The 23,795-nt window shown below is 42.9% G+C and overlaps 1 protein-coding gene across 1 annotated transcript in view; it reads left to right on the top strand.

The window, feature by feature from the left end:
- Positions 1–12,993, top strand: part of FAM107B (family with sequence similarity 107 member B) — a 50,421-nt gene extending 37,428 nt beyond the window's left edge. The window contains 4 exon segments of the mRNA XM_044280104.1: positions 8,442–8,625; positions 10,288–10,363; positions 10,365–10,439; positions 12,260–12,993. Coding sequence (XP_044136039.1) covers positions 8,498–8,625; positions 10,288–10,363; positions 10,365–10,439; positions 12,260–12,376 — 396 coding nt within the window. The 5' untranslated portion in view covers positions 8,442–8,497 and the 3' untranslated portion in view covers positions 12,377–12,993.
- Positions 12,994–23,795: the final 10,802 nt, after the last annotated feature.

Here is a 23,795-nt window from a genome sequence, read left to right as displayed (position 1 = left end):
GGGGCCTCGTTCATCTGTACAAACAATTATACGCAAGTACAAACAAGATGGGAAAGTCCAGCCATCATACCGCTCAGGAAGTAGACAGGTTCTGTGTCCGAGAGATAAACGTGCTTTGGTCCGACGTACATATCAACCCAAGAACAAAAGCAAAAGACCTTGTAAAGATGATGGTGGATGCTGGTAAGATTGTGTCAATAGCCACAGTGAAACGGGTACTGTATCAACATGGGCTGAAAGGCCACTCTGCCAGGAAGAAGCCATTACTCGAAAAGAAACATAAAACCAGATTTAATGTTTGCAATTGCACACAGGAACAAAGACCTACATTTTTGGAGACATGTCCTGTGGTCTGACGAAAGTAAAACTGAACTTTTTTGCCATAATGCTACTATTGTTACGTTTGGAGGAAAAAGGAAGAAGCTTGGAAGCCTAAGAACACCATCCCAACTGTGAAACATGGGGGTGGCAGCATCATGTTGTGGTGTGGTTTTGCTGCAGAAGGGACTGGTGCACTTCACAAAATAGATGGCATCATGAGGAAAGAAGATTATGTGGAAATACTGAAGCAACATCTCAAGACATCAGCCAGGAAGTTAAAGCTTGGGCGGAAGTGGGTCTTCCAAATGGACAATGACCCGAAGCATACTGCCAAACTGGTTACAAAGTGGCTTAAGGATAACAAAGTCAATGTTTTGGAGTGGCCATCACAAAGCCCTGATCTCCATCCTATTGAAAATGTATGGGCAAAGCTGAAAAGGCAGTGCGAGCAAGGTGACCAACAAACATGGCTCAGTTACATAAGTTTTGTACGGAGGAATGGGTCCAAATGCTGACCAACTATTGTGAGAAACTTGTGGAAGGATATCCAAAACGTTTGACCCAAGGGCACTGGTACCAAATATTAATGAAATGTATATAAACTTTTGACTTTGCAGAAAGTAATAAACATGCCTTGGCACATGGCACGATGTGCCAAATTTTATCAAAATGTACAGTTGAAACCAGAAGTTTACATACACTATAGAAAAATACACATATGCGTGTTTTTCTGAATATCGGACATGAAATCAGAATAAACCTTTCCTGTTTTTGGTCAATTAGAATTACCATAATTATTATTATTTGCCAAATGCCAGAATAATGAGAGAGAGAATGTTTGTTTTAAGGCATGTTTATTAATTTCTGCATTTAAAGGGATTCTGTCACCAGGTTTCACCGCTGTCAGCTAAACATGCTGATGTTCAGGGCCTCATCAGGATTCCTAATGTGGGCTTTTAAATGTGATCCGTAGCCTTATTGTGCTAAAAAAACAGGTTTTACTAACCTGTCACTCAAAGAAATAAGGTGCCCAAGGGCATGTCAAGGGATGCAAGGTGCCGGCTGCACCCACCGCCGTTCGTGCCCAGCGCCGCCTTTCCAAACTTCTGCATCGCCTCCTAATCCTCTGTGCCGCCTCTTGCTCTCCCTCCCCCCTCCTCCTGCTGTAAGATTTTGCGCATGTGCACAGGGCTCTGCTGTAAGATTTTGCGTGTGTGCACAGGGCTCTGCACTGGTGCATCAGGGCAGAGAAGTCCGCACGGGCGCATCAGGCAGAGCCCTGTGCGCATGTGCGAGATCTTGCAGCAGGAGGAGGGGGGAAGGAGGGAGAGCGAGAGGCGGCTCAGAGGATTAGGAGGTGGTGCAGAAGTCTGGAAAGGTGGCGGTGGGTGCGGCTGGCACCTTGCATCCCTTGACACCCCTTGGGCACCTTATTTCTTTGAGTGACAGGTTAGTAAAACCTGTTTTTTAGCAAAATTAGGCTACGGATCACATTTAGAAGCCCACATTAGGAATCCTGATGAGGCCCTGAACATCGGCATATGTTTAGCTGACAGGGGTGAAACCTGGTGACAGAATCCCTTTAAATACAACCACAGGTGTGTCTCTTCTGGTTTCAACTGTATATATTTTATTCAGCTAGGACTGGTAGACAATTTTCTTTTCTCTGCAGTCGTTATTATATAATTAATGTATATATTATATTGGGCATGCTCTGTGTTTGCTGTGTGAGCACGAAGCATTTTACGAAGTAAATTTAAACAGTTGTAATATAATAATATACAAAAACATGTTACATAACTTGGTTCTAAAAGGCCAGCACTATGTAAGGAATGCATAATGAACCAGGAGAACAGTATACATTTTTTTTTTTTGCAATACTCAAGATTCATGAGCAGCCCTAAAGGGGTTGTCCAGCCTTTACTAAGGGTTCTATTACTTTTTCTCGATTATTTTCTTTAAATTATTGGGACTCATTATATTCACTTGAGAATTACTTTTTTTATTTTTTAACTAAGTGATGGGCCATCACTAGCTGATCCCTCCCCCCGCTAATCAGCTGTTGAAGTGTAGCGCCATAACTGAACTTTAATTGGAGCATCAGTGTAGTAATGACCTCTCTCCACCACAAGGTTGACGGGACTATGTCGTTCTAGTGACAATTTCTGGTGACAGAGCAACATTCGAACAGCTGTTCAGGATTGTGGGTTGTCAGACCCCTGCCAATCAGCTAATGATGACCTATCCTGAAGATAGGATATCACTTGGTAAAGGCTGCACAACCCCATTTAAAGGGAGTCTGTCACTGCAGTTGACATGTGGCATGTCTAAAGCTGGACATATGAATAGATAGGAGTAGGTTGAGCAAGTGTTAAATGGACGATTATTTCACAAATGCAACAACACACATTTTAGCCCATGTTAACTGTATTCTAGTTCTTTAAACTGGGCATACACATTCAGTGATGCTGGGCTAATGGCGAACAATCTTTCTGGGAAGATGGCGGGGCATTTATCATAGACTGTGGTTTTACTTCGGTCTCTGATATCCCTGCACTGCTAGTGGATGCGCCTAACTTATTTGGTGCAGGCTTGCTCATATACTAGGTGCATCCTCTAGCAGTCCATGCTCTTAAGCAAAAATCTAGATTTCTATCTTTTTATTTACGTCGAAAAACCAGGGTAAAATAAGATAAACGTGCCAGGCTCACTGCCTCTGCCACAAACGACACTTGCACCAATATTTGATGCCGTGGCATTTGAAAAGTCGCAAACACAGCACTTTTCATAGTGTGGTATCAGTTGGCTCCAACGATCGTTCTCTATTAAATTTCAGCTAGTGAATGTTTGTCTTGGTTTGAGATCATCTGTTTAGTTTAAATAATGGTGTACCGTCAGATGAAGTGTCCGCCAAATGACCGAGTCGCAACCACAATATGGTCAGGAACTGCTGGTTTGCACGGCTTGCTAATGAAAGACCTGCTGGCTGTTGATAGCCATGTGTTTTTTTTTCTTTTTTTGGGCAAACTGCGCAGCCATTAGCAAACTGCAACAAGTAAGCACTTCTTTCATCAGCAATGAGCAGGGACCTGCGGCGGCCGCCATGTGTGACAGCACCCTTACTATGAGCCATTATAGCATTATCGCTTCCGGATTCTATAATTGCTGACATCTGCTTGTTGGCTTTGCTTAATTTGGTTTGATTCCTTTTGGACTCTGCCCAACCTGTCCGGTTTCTTATCTATGTGTAGTTACATATGCTGTGGCTACATTTAGTACAATAACAAAATCCGCTGTTATTTTAACAGCTGCTCTTTAATTTCACACAGACTGTACATTCACCATTGGAAATTGCTTCCTTTACCAACGGGCATATTGTAGTTCACTAGACAGAATTATTCCGTCTTGTAAATCGGCAGACTACAGTCATTACTGAACATATTGTTCTTGGCTATTTTATGCAGGGAACGTTTGTTATTTTTGTATTTTTAATGATTAATTAGTATAAATAAAACAAGCTTTCACAGAAGTCTGTAGGACAAATAAAGGGTCGTCATAGACATTACCTGGAAATTAGTGAAAAATATGATGAGAAAATCCAGCTCTTTAACAGGAGACACTTTATTGATGCGGTAAAAACTTTCCAATCCTCATAAGCAATGAGGATTGGAAAGTTTTTACCGCATCAGTAAAGTGTCTCCTGTTGTTAAAGAGCTGGATTTTCTCATCGTATTTTTCATTAGTTTGCAGCAGCAGCCGTGTCCAGGCTGGTGTCCGTGCTCGCAACAGGTGAGAGCTGCTATTTCTTTGATTACCTGAAAATGGACTATATATTCAGCATGTGTATAGCCAGCCTCAAGGCTCCCATACACATTAGGCTAGTTTCACATCTCAGTCTGTCCTCTGGATCTGGCATTGCTGAATACTGCCACCTGCCCACCAGACCCTATTGACTATAATAGGATCTGGCCGCTACCAGGTAAATATGCCGGGAATTGGCCAGACAGAAACCACTGCGTGCCGATTTCCCGGCATGCGATGCCAGGACAGCCTGCTGGAGAGTACAGATGGAGACATGAAAGTATTCTTAGTTTATTGTCAGCTTAACCAGCCAGGAATGTTGGCGAGTTTGTCCGACTGTCTAATGTGTATGGGGAGCTTCCAACCTAATCTGTCAGGGGAGAGAAGGATGAAGTGAAATCGGTATTTTCGCCCGATCCTTTTGTTTTTCTAGAAGACAAGCTGCCCCCAGAGGTGTCTGGCAGTGGCTTTGTGTTCTCACTTGATTGAATACAAATACATTTTGGGCCGAACAGAACCTGTATGTGTATGTAGAAGTTGGGAGAGTTGGCGGTCAGTCAAATTATTGTTCGTCCGACAGCTATTGAATATATATGGGGGCCTTTATTTGTTAGAGCCAAAGGTCAGATAATGGTAGTCAAGCAGAATCTGGTATGTGGCAAAGTAGGGACAGGAACAGAAGAGGAGTTAAACGGGCTGTGTCAAATACAGTATCTGAATCACCAGTAGCAGGCAATCACAGCCCTAGCTAGGGAAATTGTACCATTGGACCTCATAGGACTAAGCTTGGACCATCTAGGAAATCGTACATATTTTACTAGCTACACGAGATGTGAACACTATGATTTTCTTTTTCATACACTGAGATTTTCCATTATGTGTCTGCTAGTAAAGCAGGGTGTTCACCATGTATATATCGGTTGTGAAGGTCCTTTGACATGGACTGATAATCGGGCAGGTTATCGGGGATGAGTGTTTCTCAAAATACTTGCTCCCGATGATTGGCCTGTGTAAAAGGTGCTGGTGATTACCGATGAAAAAGCAAATGCTTGTTCTTCAGATGGTCCTGTTGTTCTGTCAGCACCAAAAATCACCGTTGCTGTGCAGCAAATGGTGCTGTGTAAAATGGGATCTGCTGCTCAGGAGCAATTATTTTCTAGAAGGACAAGCAATCGTTGAGTCTATTGGCTGTTTCCACACAGAGGAGGTGAATGTTGCATGATAATCTGGCAAATATCAGAAACGTTTGGGTCGTTCCCAATAATTGCCTAAAGCATTGGTCTGTGCAAAAAGACCTTAAAGGGAACCTGACATGTTGAAGATGGTGTCTGAGATGTAGGCATGATGTTATAGAGCAGGAGTAGCTGAGCTGATTGATATATAGTTTTATGGGAAAGATTCAGCAAAACTTCTATTACATATCTGCTCATTCTGGGCATTGAATTCAAAGAGGCAATACTATCAGTGATTGATAGCCTTCTTTCTATGATTGTATACACAGATAGCTGTCAATCACTGATAGGACCGCCTCCTGGACTTCAAAGGCCAGAATAAGTAGGAATTTAAATGACTGAAATACAAGTTACACTGAATCTATGCCAATAAAACTATATATTAGTCTGCTCAGCTCCTCCTGCTCTATAATGCTTTCTGCAGATTACACTGCATTTTCATGGTGACAGGTTCCCTTTAACTTTAAGTGGCTTATATTTTTCTGGGGTTTACTGTTCTTCTTGTTAAATAATTCAAAGTTTTATTGCATTTACCGTATTGATTCAATTTCCTTTGCTTTCCTTTACTGTCTTCACGATCGTAATTGATTGGACTTTAGTAATTGTCGGTGCCATTCCCCAGTCATTATGTAACTTCCTTCTGTCTTACTGTGTGCAGAAGTGTTGCTATTGCCACTACACATTCCATATCCCTGATTCATTGCTATGAGCTTGTGTCCGGTCTAGATTTTCCTTTGTTTTTAAAAAGTAAGAATCCAGCTATTCAACTTTCCAGCCTTAAGTATCTGCCCTGAGTATGAGCCCGGAGTCATCTGAAGTCCAATGATATGAAGTTTCCCTCAGCACACTGAAGGTCATTCAGACTTCAGCTAGCAGGATAATGTATTATAGTGGTGTGTTCCTGATGAAGTGCTATCTGTGTGTATGCAGAGTGCCGAAAAATTGGGTGTTATTCTAGTACCTGGGCAATTAGGGAGCTTTAACATGCCAGCACTGTAATTGCTCAAAGCAGAGATGTTCAGCCATTGGAAACAATGCATTATAACCCTGCAAAGTAAAAACAGATGGGGTCATTTATCAAACTGGTGTAAAGTAGAACTAGCTTAGTTGTCCTTAGCAACCAATCAGATTCCACCTTTCATTTTTGACAGCTCCTTTGGAAAAAGAAAGGTGGAATTTTATTGGTTGCTATGGGCAACTAAGCCAGTTCTACCTTACACCAGTTTGATAAATGACCCCAAGAATCGCCAAAATCTTTGTTAATTCAAGTAAATGGGGCTGAAGTGCAATACCAAGCACAGCAGCTATACGATATATAGGGCGCTGTGCTTGGTAAGCGCCAGGGAGGCCACCACGCTCACCAGATTACCGAAACAGCTGATCAGTGGGGGGGGGGGGGGGGGGCAGGACTCAGACCCCTGCTGATGTGATATTGATAACCTATCCTGTGGATAGGTCATCAATATTATTTCCTTGATAACCTCATTGATTACATGGCCTAGTCGCAGCTCAGCCCCATTGAAGTGAATGGGGATGAGCTGTGATGCCGAGGTCAGCCGCTATACAGTTTACGCACTGTGCTTGGTAAGCACGGAGAAGGTTGCGGCACTACTTAGACCGCTCATGCCTTCTCAAACAGCTGATCGGCGGAGGTCCCAGGTGTCCACAGATCATATACTGATGATCTGTAAAAATATCTTGGAAAACCCTTTTAAGCTAAACATCCTTGTTAGCAGCCAACATGTGTCTTGATATGAGGAAGCTATTCCAATGTCCCTGAATAATTTGTCATGGGTAGAGATGAGCGAACTTCTGTTTTAAGTTCGGCGTCTAAAGTTCGGGGGCGGGTTAGCGGAGAATCCCGATCTGGAACCGGATATGGATTCCGACTTCCGTTGTGGTCCGTGGTAGCGGAATCAATAATGGCCGATTATTGATTCCGCTACCACGGACCACAACGGAAGTCGGAATCCATATCCGGTTCCAGATCGGGATTCTCCGCTAACCGGAAGCCGAACTTTAGACCCCGCATTCAAAACAGAAGTTCGCTCATCTCTAGTCATGGGCTAACCATGTGTTTAAGTACCTGTATTCTTACTTTCATCCCATAAAGTATGCATCAGCTCTATCCAAGGGCAGCAAAAACTGGTGGCAGATAACCTGCGTAAAATGCTAGGTTACTCACTTGCATTGACCCAGTTGTTTTGCTCTGTATTTAGCAGCTCCATTGCAAGCTGAGTGCTGGAATCTGCTTTATGCCGAATGCATCCCCATGTTCAGCAGCTCAAGGATATGAAGATTCCTTAGCACGCTCTGTATTGAGTGGACTCCAGTGTTCTGCTTGTACTGGAGCTGCTCGATACAGATTTTACAGAACAATTGGGTCAATTCTCTCACCAGTTATGCTGCCCTCAGATAGTGTAGGACAAACATGGTGACATATTACCTTTAACACTACACAGGCGACATATAGTCAGCACGACATAATCTTTAGCTGGCACATGTGCCCCTTGTATTGGAGATCCCAAAAAGTTGACATGTTGGGTTCCTCACAGACTTAGATTTGTGTCTTCTTCCATTAGTTTGTTTAAAAATGGTAACTCCCTGAACCAGGCCATTTTGAACAAGATGATCCTCCAGCACTATCTTGAGATTTCCACTGCCCAAGGACTTGTAGATATCATAACCTATCTACAAGTATGTTTGGCCACCTCTCTGTGGTTCTTAGTTCTAAGTTACGTATGTGTTAGTGCAGAACCTTATGATGAAAAGCCATTTGAATACGTGTTAATGAACATTAAATAAAAACCCTGTTTGTAGGACGTTTTAAATAGTCACATTGAATTCTGTTTAACCGTTTGGTTAGCCTGCATATTGTTGCTAGATGTGCTATTGTGTCATTCTATTAAAGGGAACCTGTCTAGGGCGGCATAGCTAACTTGTATTTATGAAAGAACTATTGTTGGACTATCATAACCTAAAGATATAACTGTTCTGGGGAAGTGGCCAAGTATCATGAGAAACTGATAACATTGAAATATTTACGTTGATTGCTAAGAATAACTTGTGACTATGGTTTTGTTGTAGGTCACTGTCTGACAGATTCGGAATTTGGGGACACTTGCCTAATTGTGAAGAGCATAATGGCTGAGCCAGACTACATTGAATCGGATAATCCAGAATTAGTAAAGCCCCATAAATTAGTGAACCCTGTAAAGGGGTCCAGAAACCACCAGGATCTTCACAGAGAATTATTAATGAACCAAAAAAGGTAATGATTGAAATAAGGGTGAGGGTCACTTTGTTTATGATTATGTAGGTAGCCATTACTTTATTGTAGCTGGATATTATCTTATCTGAACACATTGTAGTCATTTACCCAATGCAGCAATCAGGTAATTCCGTGATTGATGTAAAAATGAAAAACTATATAACTTACATAATATAGTACTTGACTATTGTTTTCTAAGAAAGCTAGAACCAGCTCTGTACCTCACATGGATCTATGTTGCTCTGTTAGATTTATTTATAACTGTCTCTTCTGCTGCAGCCCTCTCTGTATCACAACTCAAGGGTTGTGTCTTTTCTGCTGAAGCTCTGGACTTTCACAGCTTCTAACATTTAAGGCTACGTTCACATCTGCGCATTCCCTTTCCGCTATTGAGATCCATCATAGGATCTCAATTGCGGGGGAAACTGTTCCGTTTTGTCCCCATTCATTGTCAATGGGAACAAAACTGAACTGAACAAAACATAATGCATTCTGTTCTATTTGGCTGCGTCCCCATCACTGACAGAATAACGCTGCGAGGAGCGTTTTTCTGTCCGCCATGTGGTACGGAGCAAGACAGATCCGTCATGACTCACATCGTAAGTCAACGGGGACGGATCAGTTTTCTCGGACACAATAGAAAACGTATACGTCCCCCATTGACTTTCAGTAGAGTTCACGATTGATCCGTCTTGGCTATGTTAAAGATAATACAACCGGATCCGTTCATAACGGATGCAGACGGTTGTATTATCGTTACGTTACGGAAGCGTTTTTGCTGATCCATGATGAATCCAGCAAAAAAGTAGCTTTACAGTAGATGCCGCTGGTAGCTGTTGAAAGATGGAACTGGGCACGTGTGACCACCTCAGCAATGTTCACTGAGGTGGATGGAGAAATAAGGAAAATAACATACTGTATATGGCGCTATACAGATACATTTTAATGAAAAACTGCAGGTGCTGCTTTTAACAGACGATTGTCGAGAAGGAATGCTTCCTTCCCGGCAATCTTCTGCTTGCTAGCGGAGAAGACCACTGATATTGCATACAGCGATCTCCTCCTCAGTATAGCGAGGAGTAATCGTTATACCATGGCTTCTTCCCTATACTGAATCATTGTTTCCTGCAGCAGATTGTGATTAGACACCATGAACTGCCGCCTGCAAGCGATGATTTATATATTTTTTTAACCTGTCAAAAGATTTGGATTGCCCGATGAACAAGTGTTTGCGTGTTCATCGGGCAATCAGCGGCAGTATTAGACTGCCAGATGATCGCTAATGAGCGTCACTACGGACGCTCATTAGCGATCATCAGCTTGTAAGAGGCTACAAACTACAGTCCGCCCAACAAGACTTTTCAGCTGTTACTAGATACAGCACCACTTTTAGTTAAGTTGCCCATACTAATAAAAGTTGTCTGATTTTTAACCCATGCCCATGGTTTGCTAAAACTTTGTGTATGGCATGATTGTCACTTTGCGCAAGCCTATTTATTTATTTTTTATATGTCCCTAATCAGTCAGTTATTGTTTCATATAAACGGTCGCATTCTGGCTGATCATAATCTTAGGTGTAAGGCTAACTTTAAGATGACTTTTTTTATTTTTTTTGTTAATTTTCATTTTATTACTAATTCCTATAATTATATGTATTTCTAGAGGTCTCTCACCCCAGAACAAACCAGAGCTTCAGAAAGTGATGGAAAAAAGGAAAAGAGATCAAATTGTCAAACAGGCAAAAAGCAGAAGCTGAACAGAAAAAAACAGACTTTGAGCTGGAACTTGAGAAGCGACATCAGAAACTGGAAGAGGTGAGACTTGCATTTACATAACTTGGTGAACTGGGTGTTAAGACGGTTGTCATTGGCAGTATTGTCAATAAATGTTCCTGCTTTAGAGGGCTTATAATTTTTTTTTTAAATCAGACATATTTACAATATAATACATGACAACCTCTTTGTAACAAAGCTAGAACCAGCCCTGTACCTCATATAGATCCAGAGATCTCCCCATTCATTCTGCCAACTGCTTTGCTACACCTATTTCAAGCTGGCAGCTCAGGGGGCTCATCCTTTTTTCAGGAGCTCTCTTCCTGTCACCTCTCAGGGGATGTCCTTTATGCTGCAGCTCTCTTCCTGTAATTGTCACAGCTTCTAAAAAAAAGATCTGATTGTTGGCAAATTGAAGGATGGAACTGAGGATGTGCGACCTTGCTTATCCATCTCCGTAAAAGGCCGTGTACATTACTATACAGAATAAACACCAGGGGTGCTATTATAATAAAGTAAAAAAAAAATATCTTAAAACCAGAGTATTTTTGTAACAGATGTAAGTTACAAAAGTAACTCGTTTTTCATGCTAAATTTTATTAAAATAACATTTTAATGGTGGCACAACCCCTTTAAGGATTTTCTGAAATATTTACTTGTATTGGGAACTAAAAGCGAAGCATGCAGTCCATGTGACCAGTCTATGGCTGCTTCCGTAGAACCCTTGTGTACACATTAAGGAAAGCTCTGAAATGCTTTGGTGATACCTTTTCTCCCAAATTAGAAGGCATCCAGGATCCAGAATAGGGCTGCAGCAAACGATTATTTTAGCAATCAAGTATTCTACCGATTATTTTTACGATTAATCGAGTACTCTAATAAGAAAAAAATGAATTAATAGACTGTTTTCCTTTTTATAAAAAAAAATCATCAGACCCCCCCAACACGCTTTGTTCCCCCCCTGTGCTTTCATCCCAAGTGCATCAGTTCCCCCCAGTGCCATCAGATCAGCCCCTCCATGGCATGTCCCCAGTACCATCTCCCCCAGTGCCATCTTCCCCCTCCATGCCATCTATTGCCATGTCCCTCTCCCCCAGTGCCTCCATACCATCCATTGCCATGCCCCCACCTCCGGTGCCTCCGTTCCATCCGTTGCCATCTGTACCCCTCAACCAGTGCCTCCATGCCATCCACCATGTCACCCACTCCCCCAGTGCCATCTGCCCCTCCATGCTATACATTACCATGTCACCCACTCCCCCAGTGCCTCCATGCCATCCATTGCCATGTCCCCCTCCCCCAGTGCCTCCATGCCATCCAATGCCTTCTGTCCCCCTCCCCCAGTGCCTCTATGTCATCCCCCATGTGCCATCAGCCCTTCTATGCCATTTCCATCCATATTCCCCTGGCAGATTCGGGCCCCTGCTAACTCATACTTACCTATCCTGGCAGTGCGCTGACATGGAGTCCGCAGGAGACAGACCACATCTTCTTCCCACTTCCCGGCATGCACTGGGCGGGACCTGACGTCACACACAGCGCCAGCCAGCGCGCTGACTTTATGTGCATGTAAGGCCCTGTCCCTGGCAGTGCGGTGTGGACAGGAGGCCACGGAGCGGCGAGTGAGAGGCTTCTTTTCACTCGTGCTCCGTGGTCACATGATTTAAACAATTTTTTTGCATCGATTACATCGATGAATCGTTGCAGCCCTAGTCCAGACATAGCCTATGTAAATAACTTGTCATACAATCCAATTAATACAATCACTATAATGCACCTTTCCTCTTGACAGAGTAGCAAAAATAAATTTGTAAATGTGGAATACCTAGGATCATTACTTTTTTCTTATCTTTTCATTACAGATGGAAATGGAAAAGCATAAGACGGATGAAGAACAGGAGAACAAGCCAGAGTTTCTCAAAGTCAAAGGCAACCTTCGAAAAATGAATCAGGAAATCTCCAACGCCAATAGTTCTTAGACATAAGGACATAAAGGGTGTTCTTCTTCACTGTGGAAATGCATTTTTACTGGACTACCGATGGATATTTTGTTGGAAGCTTGCCTTAATGGATATTTACATTCATCCCTGAAGCTTTTCGGGACTTAATACAGCGTAAACATCTTCCAATAGGCTAAGACTGTTAATTGTGGAGTGTGGATACAGAGCTGTCAGCTGACAAAGTGGCCTTCAAAAAAAAAAACCTGCTAAATTGATGGTTTGTTTAGAAGTGCGAAGAGCTGAGATACATAGGTCTATTATATTGGCATTCTTTGCATCAGTTTATGTTTTTAAGCTAGTTTTTGCAGGGTTATGTCTTGTCTAAATGTCTTGAATATAATTTTTTATGCTAAGGGAAAGTCCAGAAAGCAGTCTGGTATAAGGTTAAAAATCCCTGCGCCTTTACCCACCCATACCCTTAAGTGTTCACAAGATTGAGGTAGATCTGCTACACTGGCTTCATACAGAAGGTGTGGAAGTATATGGCTATGACTCACGTTGCAGTATATAGAGTGGTGGTTTCACCTTCTGAACATTACCTTGGAGAAATAAAGGGCATCATGATTTCTTTTTAATAAACTATTTTTTCATATGTAGTTTTTGTGATGCCCATTTATCTTTCTTTTTTTTTTTTTTCTTCATGAATCACCTTTTACATGGCCAAATGGTGGTGGTGGTAGTGCAGAACTTGTCAGGAGTGTCCTACCATTCTATACCCCAGAGCACTTATGTCAGCACCAACCCTTGATGTTGCACCTCTTCAGTCTAGCGTTATGTAAGTCTCCTCGCAGGCAGTATCACTTGGTCATTTTTTTTTGCATTGTTTCTTTCATGCTAGAATGAAATATACATGACTGGGTCAGGGTTGTAAATATTACCGTAGTTATATAGTAGTTGTTAGATTGAGAGAATGTGTATGCAAGTCTTTCATTTCCAAACCATGTTAGGCCTCTGGTCTGGACATCATGACTTCTACTTTAAGATGGTCACCGACTTAATGGGATCCATCGGGTTTCTATATTTTCTGAAGCCTTCATTATTCTGCTTGGAACAGAATCCTGGAAACAGATATTAAAGGGGTTTTCCAAGAGTTTAATATTGATAAGCTGTTTGAAGAGGCCATGGCACTCCAGTGCCAGTGACGTCAAGTTCATCAGTCACATGTCCTGTGTGCAGCCCAGTCCCATTCAGGTGAATGTGCCTGGGCTCCAATGCCAAGCACAGGCACTGTGAGGAGGCTGGAGTGCAAACTGATTGGTGGGGGAACCGAGTATCAGATACCCACCGAACAGATATCGATGACCTATTCTGAGGATAAGCAATCAGTTTTAAACTTATGGAAAATCCTTTTAATGCCAGTGCGAACAGAGGTTAACCAACTTAAAAAAAAAATCTAAATGTGTGCAAATATTCTAAAATAAAAAGAAACTGTACTCACCGGTTTTTTTTTTGTTTTTTTTTTCCCTTGATGATCCAGCACTGGAAGTCCTCCCAGTCTTTGTTTACAAGTGGCCAGCATATGACTGCTGCAGCCAATCAGTGGCTGCAGTGATTACATGCCACACTGCTGGCATTAAGAGGCAGCACTGAGCAGTGATTCCAGAATAGTACAGCATGTGATTGCTCTGGCGACTGGCTACTTGTTAACGAAGACCGTCGGGACTGCAGGAGTAGTGACGCTGGATCGCCGTGGGAAAGAAGAGGTGAGTACAGTTTCTTTTTTTAATTTATAACATTTGCAGCAATATTTTTTTCTTTTTTAGACATCAGATAACCTCTCTTAAAATAGAGGGCCTCATTTATCAAAAGTGTCTAGCAGCCAATCAGAGATCCCCTTTAATTTCATAAAGGGGTATTCCCATCTTGAACATTGGGGGCATTTTGCTAGGATATACCCAAACTTTCTGATAGGTGCCGGTCCGCACCTTTACTTAGAGCAGAGCCATTAATTTCTATGGGACTGCCAAAAATAGCTGAGTGCTGGCTGAGCTATTTATGCCTCATAGAAGTGAATGGAGCGTTGTCCGCGCTTGCGCTGTGCATTGCCTGTTCATTTCAATGGGACTTCCGAAAATAGCTGAGCACATTATCTAGCTATTTTTAGCAGTCACATAGAAATTAATTGAGGGCGAATGCGCATGTGTGGAGAAGGCTAGATTCTAAGTATAGGTGTGAGTCCCACCTATCAGAAATTGAAGCCTAGCGATGTGCCCCCAATGTCCAAGATGGGAATACCCCTCTAAGGCTACTTTCACACTAGCGTTCGGGTGTCCGCTTGTGAGTTCCGTTTGAAGGGGCTCACAAGCGGCCCCAAACGGATCCGTACTGCCCTAATGCATTCTGAGTGGACGCGGATCCGCTCAGAATGCATCAGTCTGGCACCGTCTGTCCTCCGCTCCGCTCAGCAGGCGGACACCTGAACGCTGCTTGCAGCGTTCGGGTGTCCGCCTGGCTGTGCGGAGGCGTACGGATCCGTCCAGACTTACAATGTAAGTCAATGGGGACGGATCCGTTTGAAGATGACGCACTATGGCTCAATCTTCAAACGGATCCGTCCCCCATTGAATTTCAATGTAAAAGTCTGGACTGATCCGTTCAGGCTACTTTCACACTTAGAATTTTTTTTACAATATAATGCGGATGGATCCGTTCTGAACGGAGCCACCGTCTGCATTATATGAGCGGATCCGTCTCAGACGGATACGCTCTGAACGCTAGTGTGAAAGTAGCCTAAAGTGTTCTGAAAAAAATGACCTCTGATTAGTTGCTATGGGCAACTAAGGTGGCATTGCTGTTTTGAAAACTGAGGCCCATAGATTATTTTATTTTTTTAAAAGGAATTGTACAGTAATGCAACAATATTTTTTTTTTATTGTTTTGTTTTTGACCAGCATTGGTGCATTAGTGAGAAACGAGCATCCTTGTCATCTTGTTCATCTACAGAAGTTGGAGAATCTCTTATTGTAATTAACTACAGGTCTTACCATGTCTTCTATCTAGTCTAAATGTAATCTGCATATAGACAATGCAGGTTTTGGGATTTCCAATGCATATTTGAAGGCATACGGCTAATCCTTATGATTTCCATGCGGTCAACAGAAAATCATTTCTGCCTTGTTGATATTCTAAACGGACACAACTCTTGTGGTTCACCATTAACTGACGGGGCCTACTTGGGTTGAAAGACCTTCTAACACAAGTGAATTGCCAGCTGTCCGAACTGTGGCTTGTATCTGCTTTCATACCAGTTATTCAGCTCTATGTATACGGCTAGTTTTGATGGAGGCTACCATACGTTACCGGTTGGACTTTTCTTCTTTGGTTTGTAGAGTGATGGATTGTTGCCCTGTACTGCACAGATTAACTGTCCTTGCAGACCTGAACAAGCTTGGTTATGCTGGCTGGTAATATGTCATCATTTTTTCCCTTTCTTTTCTAAGGGCAGTGGGCAGCCAACTTCACATCTGTCTTCATGTGCCATAGGATCTGGGAGTACATTGTCCGTATTTGTTTCGGAGAGGCAGTCTACATTTTCTGTAACTTACTGTGCCATTTGGAGTAAGGAGAACGTTTTCTATTTTGTACGTGTTTTGCCTATTATTTTATACTCTAAGCTCAGAATTGACGCCTTTTCATTATATTTGTCATTAAGAGGTCGTATTGGGTGTATGTACAGTGTTCCTGACCACCTGGCTCACTTCTGTTTGTGAATATACTTCTTAGGCTACTTTCACACTAGTGTTTTCTGGTATTGAGATCCGCCCTAGGGGCTCAATACCGGAAAAAACGCTTCAGTTTTGTCCCCATTCATTGTCAATTGGGACAAAACTGAACAGAACGGAGTTCTCCAGAATGCATTCCGTTCCGTTTAGTTGCGTTCCCGATGGATCCGTCTTGGCTTTGTTAAAGATAATACAACCGGATCCGTTCATAACAGATGCAGACGGTTGTATTATCAGTAACAGAAGCGTTTTTGCTGAACCCTGCCGGATCCAGTAAAAACGCAAGTGTGAAAGTAGCCTTATACCATGCAGTGAATGTTAGGGTAGGTTCACACAGAGATTTTTGGAGGCAGCTTTTCCTGAAGGTTTTTCAGCCAAAGTGAGAAGTGGATTGGAAAGGAATTGGAAGTATGCTGGATCCTGACTTTTCACTTTGGCTGAAAAACCTGCAGGAAAATCTGTATTAAAACCTCCTCCAAAAAAACTCCATGTGAACCTATCCCTAGGTTCAAGTCTGTTTATTCACCTAACAGATATATATATATATATATATATATATATATATATATATATATATATATATATATATATATATATTTTTTTTTTTTTTTAATGTCAATTATATTTAAACTCCTCTAGGAAAGCAAAGCTGTGAATTATGGGCATTCAGATCAAAACCATTTTGAATGTCTTATGATTAGTTTTTCCTCCTTCCTTGTTTGACCCCTCCATTTTTAAAGCAAGAAAGGGGGGAGGGGTGTATATGGGCACATTATTTATATATATATATATATATATATATATATACACACACACACACAGGAATCAATTTTCATAATCTGTGGGGAACCGAGCGGTTGGACTCCCATAGATCAGGCGCCTATTTCTTGTTGGAACCCCCACCGATCACGAGAAAGGGGGTCCTGTTCCCCTTGAGAGCGTCTGATATACCCAAGTACTTATCGGACCCCTGGTCAATCAGCTTATTATCCACTTCAAAACTTGGCAAAACCCCTTTAAGCAATGTATAGGATTTGGAGCTCCTAACAGAAAAGTGTAGCCTTGATTACTATTATCTAGATCTATTTAAACACAAAATTTTGCGCATTAATGGCTATGACCGTTTATCATTAAGCATATGATGAACGTTACAGATCAGTTTCGAATTACAAGATACCAAAGAATCCTGATGTTTAAGTCCTCAAATGCAACCAATATGTTTAAAAAAATAAAGACTTATAGGAAGCTGTTGCCAATACCCTACCACAGACTGGTACTGCTGCCAAGTTCCTATTCCGCCTTCACTGATCTCATCATGTCTTCATTATAGTGAAAGTATGTCTTAAGGCTGTATTACACCAGGCGCTTGTCAGGCAGATCTTAGCTGACAAGTGTTTGTAGGAACACTCGTTAGTGATGAACAGCCTGTGTAAGGCCTCGTTCACACTTCAGTGATTTCCATCAGTGATTTGTGAGCCAAAACCAGAAGTGAAGCCTCCACAGACATGAGGTAGAAGGGAAAGATCTGCTCCTGTTCTGTGTTTAGAGCCGCACCTGGTTTTGGCTCACAAATCACTGATGGAAATCACTGACCGAACACTGATGTGTGAATGAGGCATAATAGTGCTGCCAATGAACGAGCAAACGCTTGTCCACCCGGCAATCGCAGGTTAAAAAAAACATTGTTTGCAGGCGGCAGATACTGATTCTGTATTGGGACGAGCGATGGCATACTGTGGAGGAGATCGCTGCATGTAATAGCAGCAGTCTCCTCCACTGACGAGCAGCCGACCATCGTCTGCCTCACCTGTTAATGTAATGCAGTTACTCCGCTAACTGCTATATCCATCAAGATTATTGTAAAAATCTGTGGAGGCTAAGAACCAGTTTCTGTTGTGGTTAAAAGTTTCAATTAAAGGCATATACCACGCAAAACTGATTTATATGTTGTGCCTAGTAAACTTCATGTGTGGGGTGGAACATGTGCTGCTCCCTGGGTGTCGTCTGACACCACCTGACCCAGGTATTTTAAAGAGGACCTGTCACCGCTCCTGACATGACTGTTGTAGGAACTGCTTGCATTCTCCATGTAATAGTAATTCTGGAGCATCTATTCTTATGGCTCTGGTATGACATTCCTCTGTTATTGCTGCCAAAAGTTCTGAATAGCGGCCTGCAGTAAAGGTACAGATGGGGGTTACCAGTCTGGGTGTGTGTGCACAGTCTGACACCAGCAGCACTGATTGGACAGAGTCAGATACATGCGCTAATGGTAACACCCAGCAGTATCTTTTCTGCAGACTGCTGGCAATTTATTTGTAAACTTCTTGCAGGAATTACAGAGGGATGGCACAACATAGTCATAAGAATAGATGATCCAGAATTGTTATTACATGGGGGGGATGCAAGTAGTTACTAAAACAGACATGTCATGGGAAGTTACAGGTCCTCGGTCCTTAATAATCACGTAGCCTAGTGTTTTGGAGACAAAACTGTGCCACCATATAATGGCCATGGACCATGTCATACCCATCCTGTCTGTGTTTAATTGTTTTAAAGCCCGTTATTTTATTATTTTTTTAGTTTTTTTACAATCTTAAGAATTAGTTTCTTTTAAATAAAGTTTTCTGTCTCAGGGTAACTAACTACTTGTACTCGACCCTTGTTACTTGGTTAATAAAGCAATTAATGAATATTATGTTACATTCCTTTTTGGAAAAACCTATACCATAAGTGGAATTCCACAGCGGCAGGTCAGTTTATGAACTATTTTTTTATTCGCAGACATGAGGCAAATGTGTACTTATTTTGTGTTGGGTTGCATTTTTGAAATATTTATATGCCTCTTTCTTTGAATAGTAATCTATTTTTCATTGCATTTTAAGAATCGTGTTCTCTACTGGTTTATATAAAGGGAGCCTATTTTGTTTTCCATTAAAAGTTTTTTTGTATTTGCTGTAATAGAATTGATTTATTGTTATGAATGAGGGTTGTAAATCTCAAAACCAAATCTGTGCTTAATAAAGTTACATGCTGTGCTATGCATCTTATGTCTCAAGACGTTTATTTCTTAGGCTACTTTCAAACTCGCGTTTGCGGATCCGTCATGGATCTGCACATACGGATCCGCACCGATAATACAATAGCATGCATCCGTTCAGAACGGATCCGTTTGTATTATCGTTAACATAGCCAAAACGGATCCGTCTTGAACACCATTGAAAGTCAATGGGGGTCGGATCCGTTTTCTATTGTGCCAGATTGTGTCAGTGAAAACTGATCCGTCCCCATTGACTTACGCTGCAAGCAGCGTTTTGGTGTCCGCCTCTAAAGCGGAACGGAGGCAAACTGATGCATTCTGAGCGGATCCTTATCCATTCAGAATGCATTGCGGCAAAACTGATCTGTTTTGGACCGCTTGTGAGAGCCCTGAACGGATCTCACAAACAGAAAGCCAAACGCCGGTATGAAAGTAGACTAAGTCTTTAATATTTGTACATTTATTTAATTGCCATCTGTTGACTTTGTGATGGCTCCTGCTCAATGGCACCAAGGATGTACATCGGTGCATGGAGCTGCTACGGAGCCATTCTGGCTCTATTATACTCTGCTGTACGGAGATATTCTCCTATTGACGCATGTGCTTCTACGGAAGAATAGCGCGATACTTACGAAGTTCAGTGGAGAAAGCCACATTTTTATTTTCTGCTGGATGTGAGCAAAAATACCTCCATGTGAAATCAGTGGCATATGGTACAACAGAGACCATCGTATGGCAGGCCTTTTATGACTGTACAAAAAAACAGCTACAGACAAACGCCATTGAGGAGCATCTGTCAGCAGACTTGTACCTATGACACAGACTGACCTGTTCAATGTCCGCTTGGCAGCTGAAGGCATCTGTGTTGGTCCCATGTTCATATGTGCCTGCATTGCTGATAAAATTATGTTTTAATAAATGCAAATGAGCTTCTAGGAACAACGGGGGCGTAGCTGTTACACCTAGAGACTCTGCTCTCTCTACAACTGCCACGCCCCTATTACTCCTAGAGGCTCATTTGCATATAATAAAACATAATTTTCCCCAGCAATGCTGGCACATATGAACATGGGACCAACACAGAAGCCTTCAGCTGCCAAGTGCACATGTAACAGGTCAGCCAGTGTCATAGGTACAAATCTGCTGGCAGATGCCCTTTAAGCTAGTGATGCAATTACCCGTCTAAGGGTATGTTCACAGTAGCATTACTAAATCTGCCAGGCTCTTCCTGTAGCCAGAACACCCTGCCAGATCTGGCAACCCCTCATGTGAACGTACCCTAACGCTGGGTTCACACCTGACCGTTCGCAATGGAGCGCTCTGTATGCGCGATTGTACGGGCGTTTGCAATCGCGCATACAGAGACAAGCGAACGCCCATTGTCGCGCGTTCCCGCTGAAGTCTATGTACGGGAACGCGCGACAAGACGCCCCAAAGAAGCTCATGTACTTCTTGGGGCGTCGGGCGTTTTACAGCGCGATCGTACGCGCTGTAAAACGCTCAGGTGAGAACCATTCCAAGAAGGGAATCATTGGTTCTTGCCTGTTGAGCGTTTTTTACAGCGCGTAGGAACGCGCTGTAAATCGCTCAGGTGTGAACCCAGCCTAAGGGCTGCATTACACAAACAGATTTTGCGACCAATCATTGGTCAGATGGCCGTTTACACACACAGATCATTTGTTATACACACCGACTATTGGTCTGATCGGACAGAAATTGGTCAGATAATCTGTAATACAACCCTAAGCTGCTAAGAGTATTCCTTTGCTGAAGGATGGATGCCCTTGATGCCATCCAATAGGAAAAAGATTTACCTACTGTGACTGTATCGTTGGATTATTGGTTTAGGTCACTCATCCCAGGTGAGAACAAAAGGTCTGCAGAAAAATCCAACAAAGTGGATCTAAGGCTACTTTCACACTAGCGTTCGGCTGTCCGCTCGTGATCTCCGTTTGAAGGGGCTCACGAGCGGACCCGAGCGCTTCCGTCCAGCCCTGATGCAGTCTGAATGGATGCGGATCCGCTCAGAATGCATCCGTCTGCCAGCGCTCAGTCTCCGCTCCGCTCAGCAGGCGGACACCTGAACGCTGCTTGCAGCGTTCGGGTGTCCGCCTGGCCGTGCGGAGGCGTGCGGATCCGTCCAGACTTACAATGTAAGTCAATGGGGACGGATCCGTTTGAAGATGCCACAATATGGCTCAATCTTCAAGCGGATCCGTCCCCCATTGACTTTCAGTGTAAAAGTCTGGACGGATCCGCTCAGGCTAATTTCACACTTAGCTTTTTTTAGCCAATATAATGCAGACGGATCCGTTCTGAACGGAGCCTCCGTCTGCATTAATATGATCGGATCCGTTCAGAACGGATCCGATCGAACGCTAGTGTGAAAGTAGCCTGAGATTGTATATGCATTGTTCATATACCTTTTTATTCCAGCAGAAAACAACTACAGGTATCGGCAGTCTGTAGGAGTTTACATTTTAATAATCCATTCTTGATAAGAGTCTCCTCTTAATTCAACAGTGAAGCAGATACTATTTACCAGAATTCTTGCACAATTGGTGCGAGAAGTGTACAGCCTTGCTCCACATTTATTACATGTTTAAGGCTACTTTCACACTTGCGGCAGAGTGATCCGGCAAACCGTTCCGTCGCTGGAACTGCCTGCCAGATCCGGCAAAACGTATGCCAACTGATAGCATTAGTAAGACTGATCAGGATCCTGATCAGTCTTAAAAATGCCTGATCAGTCAGAAAAATGCATTGAAATGCCGGATCCATCTTTCCGGTGTCATCCGGCGTTGATTTTTTTCACCTTTTTCGGTCTGGTCATGCGCAGACTGGAAGGATGGATCCGGCATTCCAGTCTTTTGAATGCTGGATACGGCACTAATACATTCCTATGGAAAAAATGCCGGATTCGGCATTCAGGCAAGTCTTCAGTTTTTTCCCCCGGAGATAAAACCGTAGCATGCAGCGGTTTTATCTTTTGCCTGATTAGTCAAAATGACTGAACTGAAGACATCCTGATGCATCCTGAACGGATTTCTCTCCATTCAGAATGCATGGGGATATGCCTGATCAGTTCTTTTCCGGGATTGAGCCCTTTTGACTGAACTCAGTGCCGGAAAAGAAAAGCGCTAGTGTGAAAGTACCCTTTGGTGCTTTCTTTTTTCCTTTTTAGGGTCATGGCTAAGTGGGAATGGGGGCATGGCTTCCTGGAAAGACAACATTTTTGCCACAAAGTAATCCGGCTAATAGGTGTCCACTTACACTGGACAGTCTAAAGATGCACCAAAATGTGCTCCCATTTTAAGGGCTCAAGCACAGAGCCACTACGAAGCGCATCTGTGGTATTTTGGTCTGCGCCTCCGAACCGCAAAAAAATAGAATATGTTCTATTTTGTTTGCATTGAGGAGTGTATCTCGCTTATCGCTTACCCATTAAAGTGAAGGGGTCAGCATCCGCAAACGGCGTGCACATTGATGGTGCCTGTGCATTGCGGACCGCTGTTTGAGGTTTCCAGCATTAGCACGGGGCACACATGCTCGTGTGCATGAGCCCTAAGACTGTCTAGTTAAGGTCCCCATACACATTAGGCTATAGTCGGCCAAACCAGCCTCTTGTCTTTTGGGGGAGATAAATTCAGATGCTTTGAATATAAAACACAGAGGGACATTTATCAAGTCTGCCATGCCAGTTTTGTAACTTAAAAATATCGCAAGCGATGCTATGACATTTATTGATCCTCGCCACTTTTAGAAGTGGAGTAAAAAGTAGGTCAGGATTACAGATTAGAACACCTTTTAAGGGCTGTTTCACACGATCGAGTTCATTGCGGGAATCGCGCTCCGTGTGCGAGTGTGTGATCCTCCGCTCTGGACTTGCAGGAGCACAGGGCATTATCAGGATGTATAATGCTATGTGCCTCGGCTTGACCTTATTTCTACAGAATTAAACTGACAGCTTTATGTCACTATGATTCTGTAGAAAAAAGGCCATGCAGAGACACATAGCATTATAAATTATGATAATGCCGTGCGCGCCTGCAAGTCCAGAGCGGAGGATCACACTCGCACACGGAGCGCGATTCCCGCAATGGACTCGCTCGTGTGAAACCGCCCTAAGTCTCATTTATGATGTGCCACTTTTTAAAGTTACATCTCCACACTAGGGAACCCCCTGGTGTACTTTAATAGTCATATCTGTACAACACATTGCACTTACACCAAATATATTTTTTGTGCACCATTTCATTAATTTGGTGCAACTTCACAAAGCAAAGACTTAAAACTGTCACAAAAACCACTGCACATGATAAATCCCCCCTCCCACACACACAATCTTTTTCTTCTACTGGTAGATACGTTGGTGCCAGAGGAGTCTAGCCGTAAATCAACGGATTGTCCGTCAGGGGTATCAATCTGTGACCCTCCAGCTACAACATACAGAGAAAGAGGCACCATCTGTAGCTGCTCTCTGGCCCAGCATGTTCCTGAATGGGAGGCTCCTCTTAATTTGCCGTGCCGTAATAGGCAATTTGGCAATTGCAGACAAGTCTCTGTGTAACGCTAGCTTAAGGGTAGGGCACCATCATCTTATCACTAGGGCTAGGGCCACACAGCAAAATCTGCA

The sequence above is a fragment of the Bufo gargarizans genome, chromosome 2 (assembly GCF_014858855.1).
Source record: "Bufo gargarizans isolate SCDJY-AF-19 chromosome 2, ASM1485885v1, whole genome shotgun sequence".
NCBI lineage: Eukaryota > Metazoa > Chordata > Amphibia > Anura > Bufonidae > Bufo > Bufo gargarizans.
The sequence above is the reverse complement of the archived record's forward strand: the minus strand, read 5'-3'. Positions and strand labels throughout refer to the sequence as shown.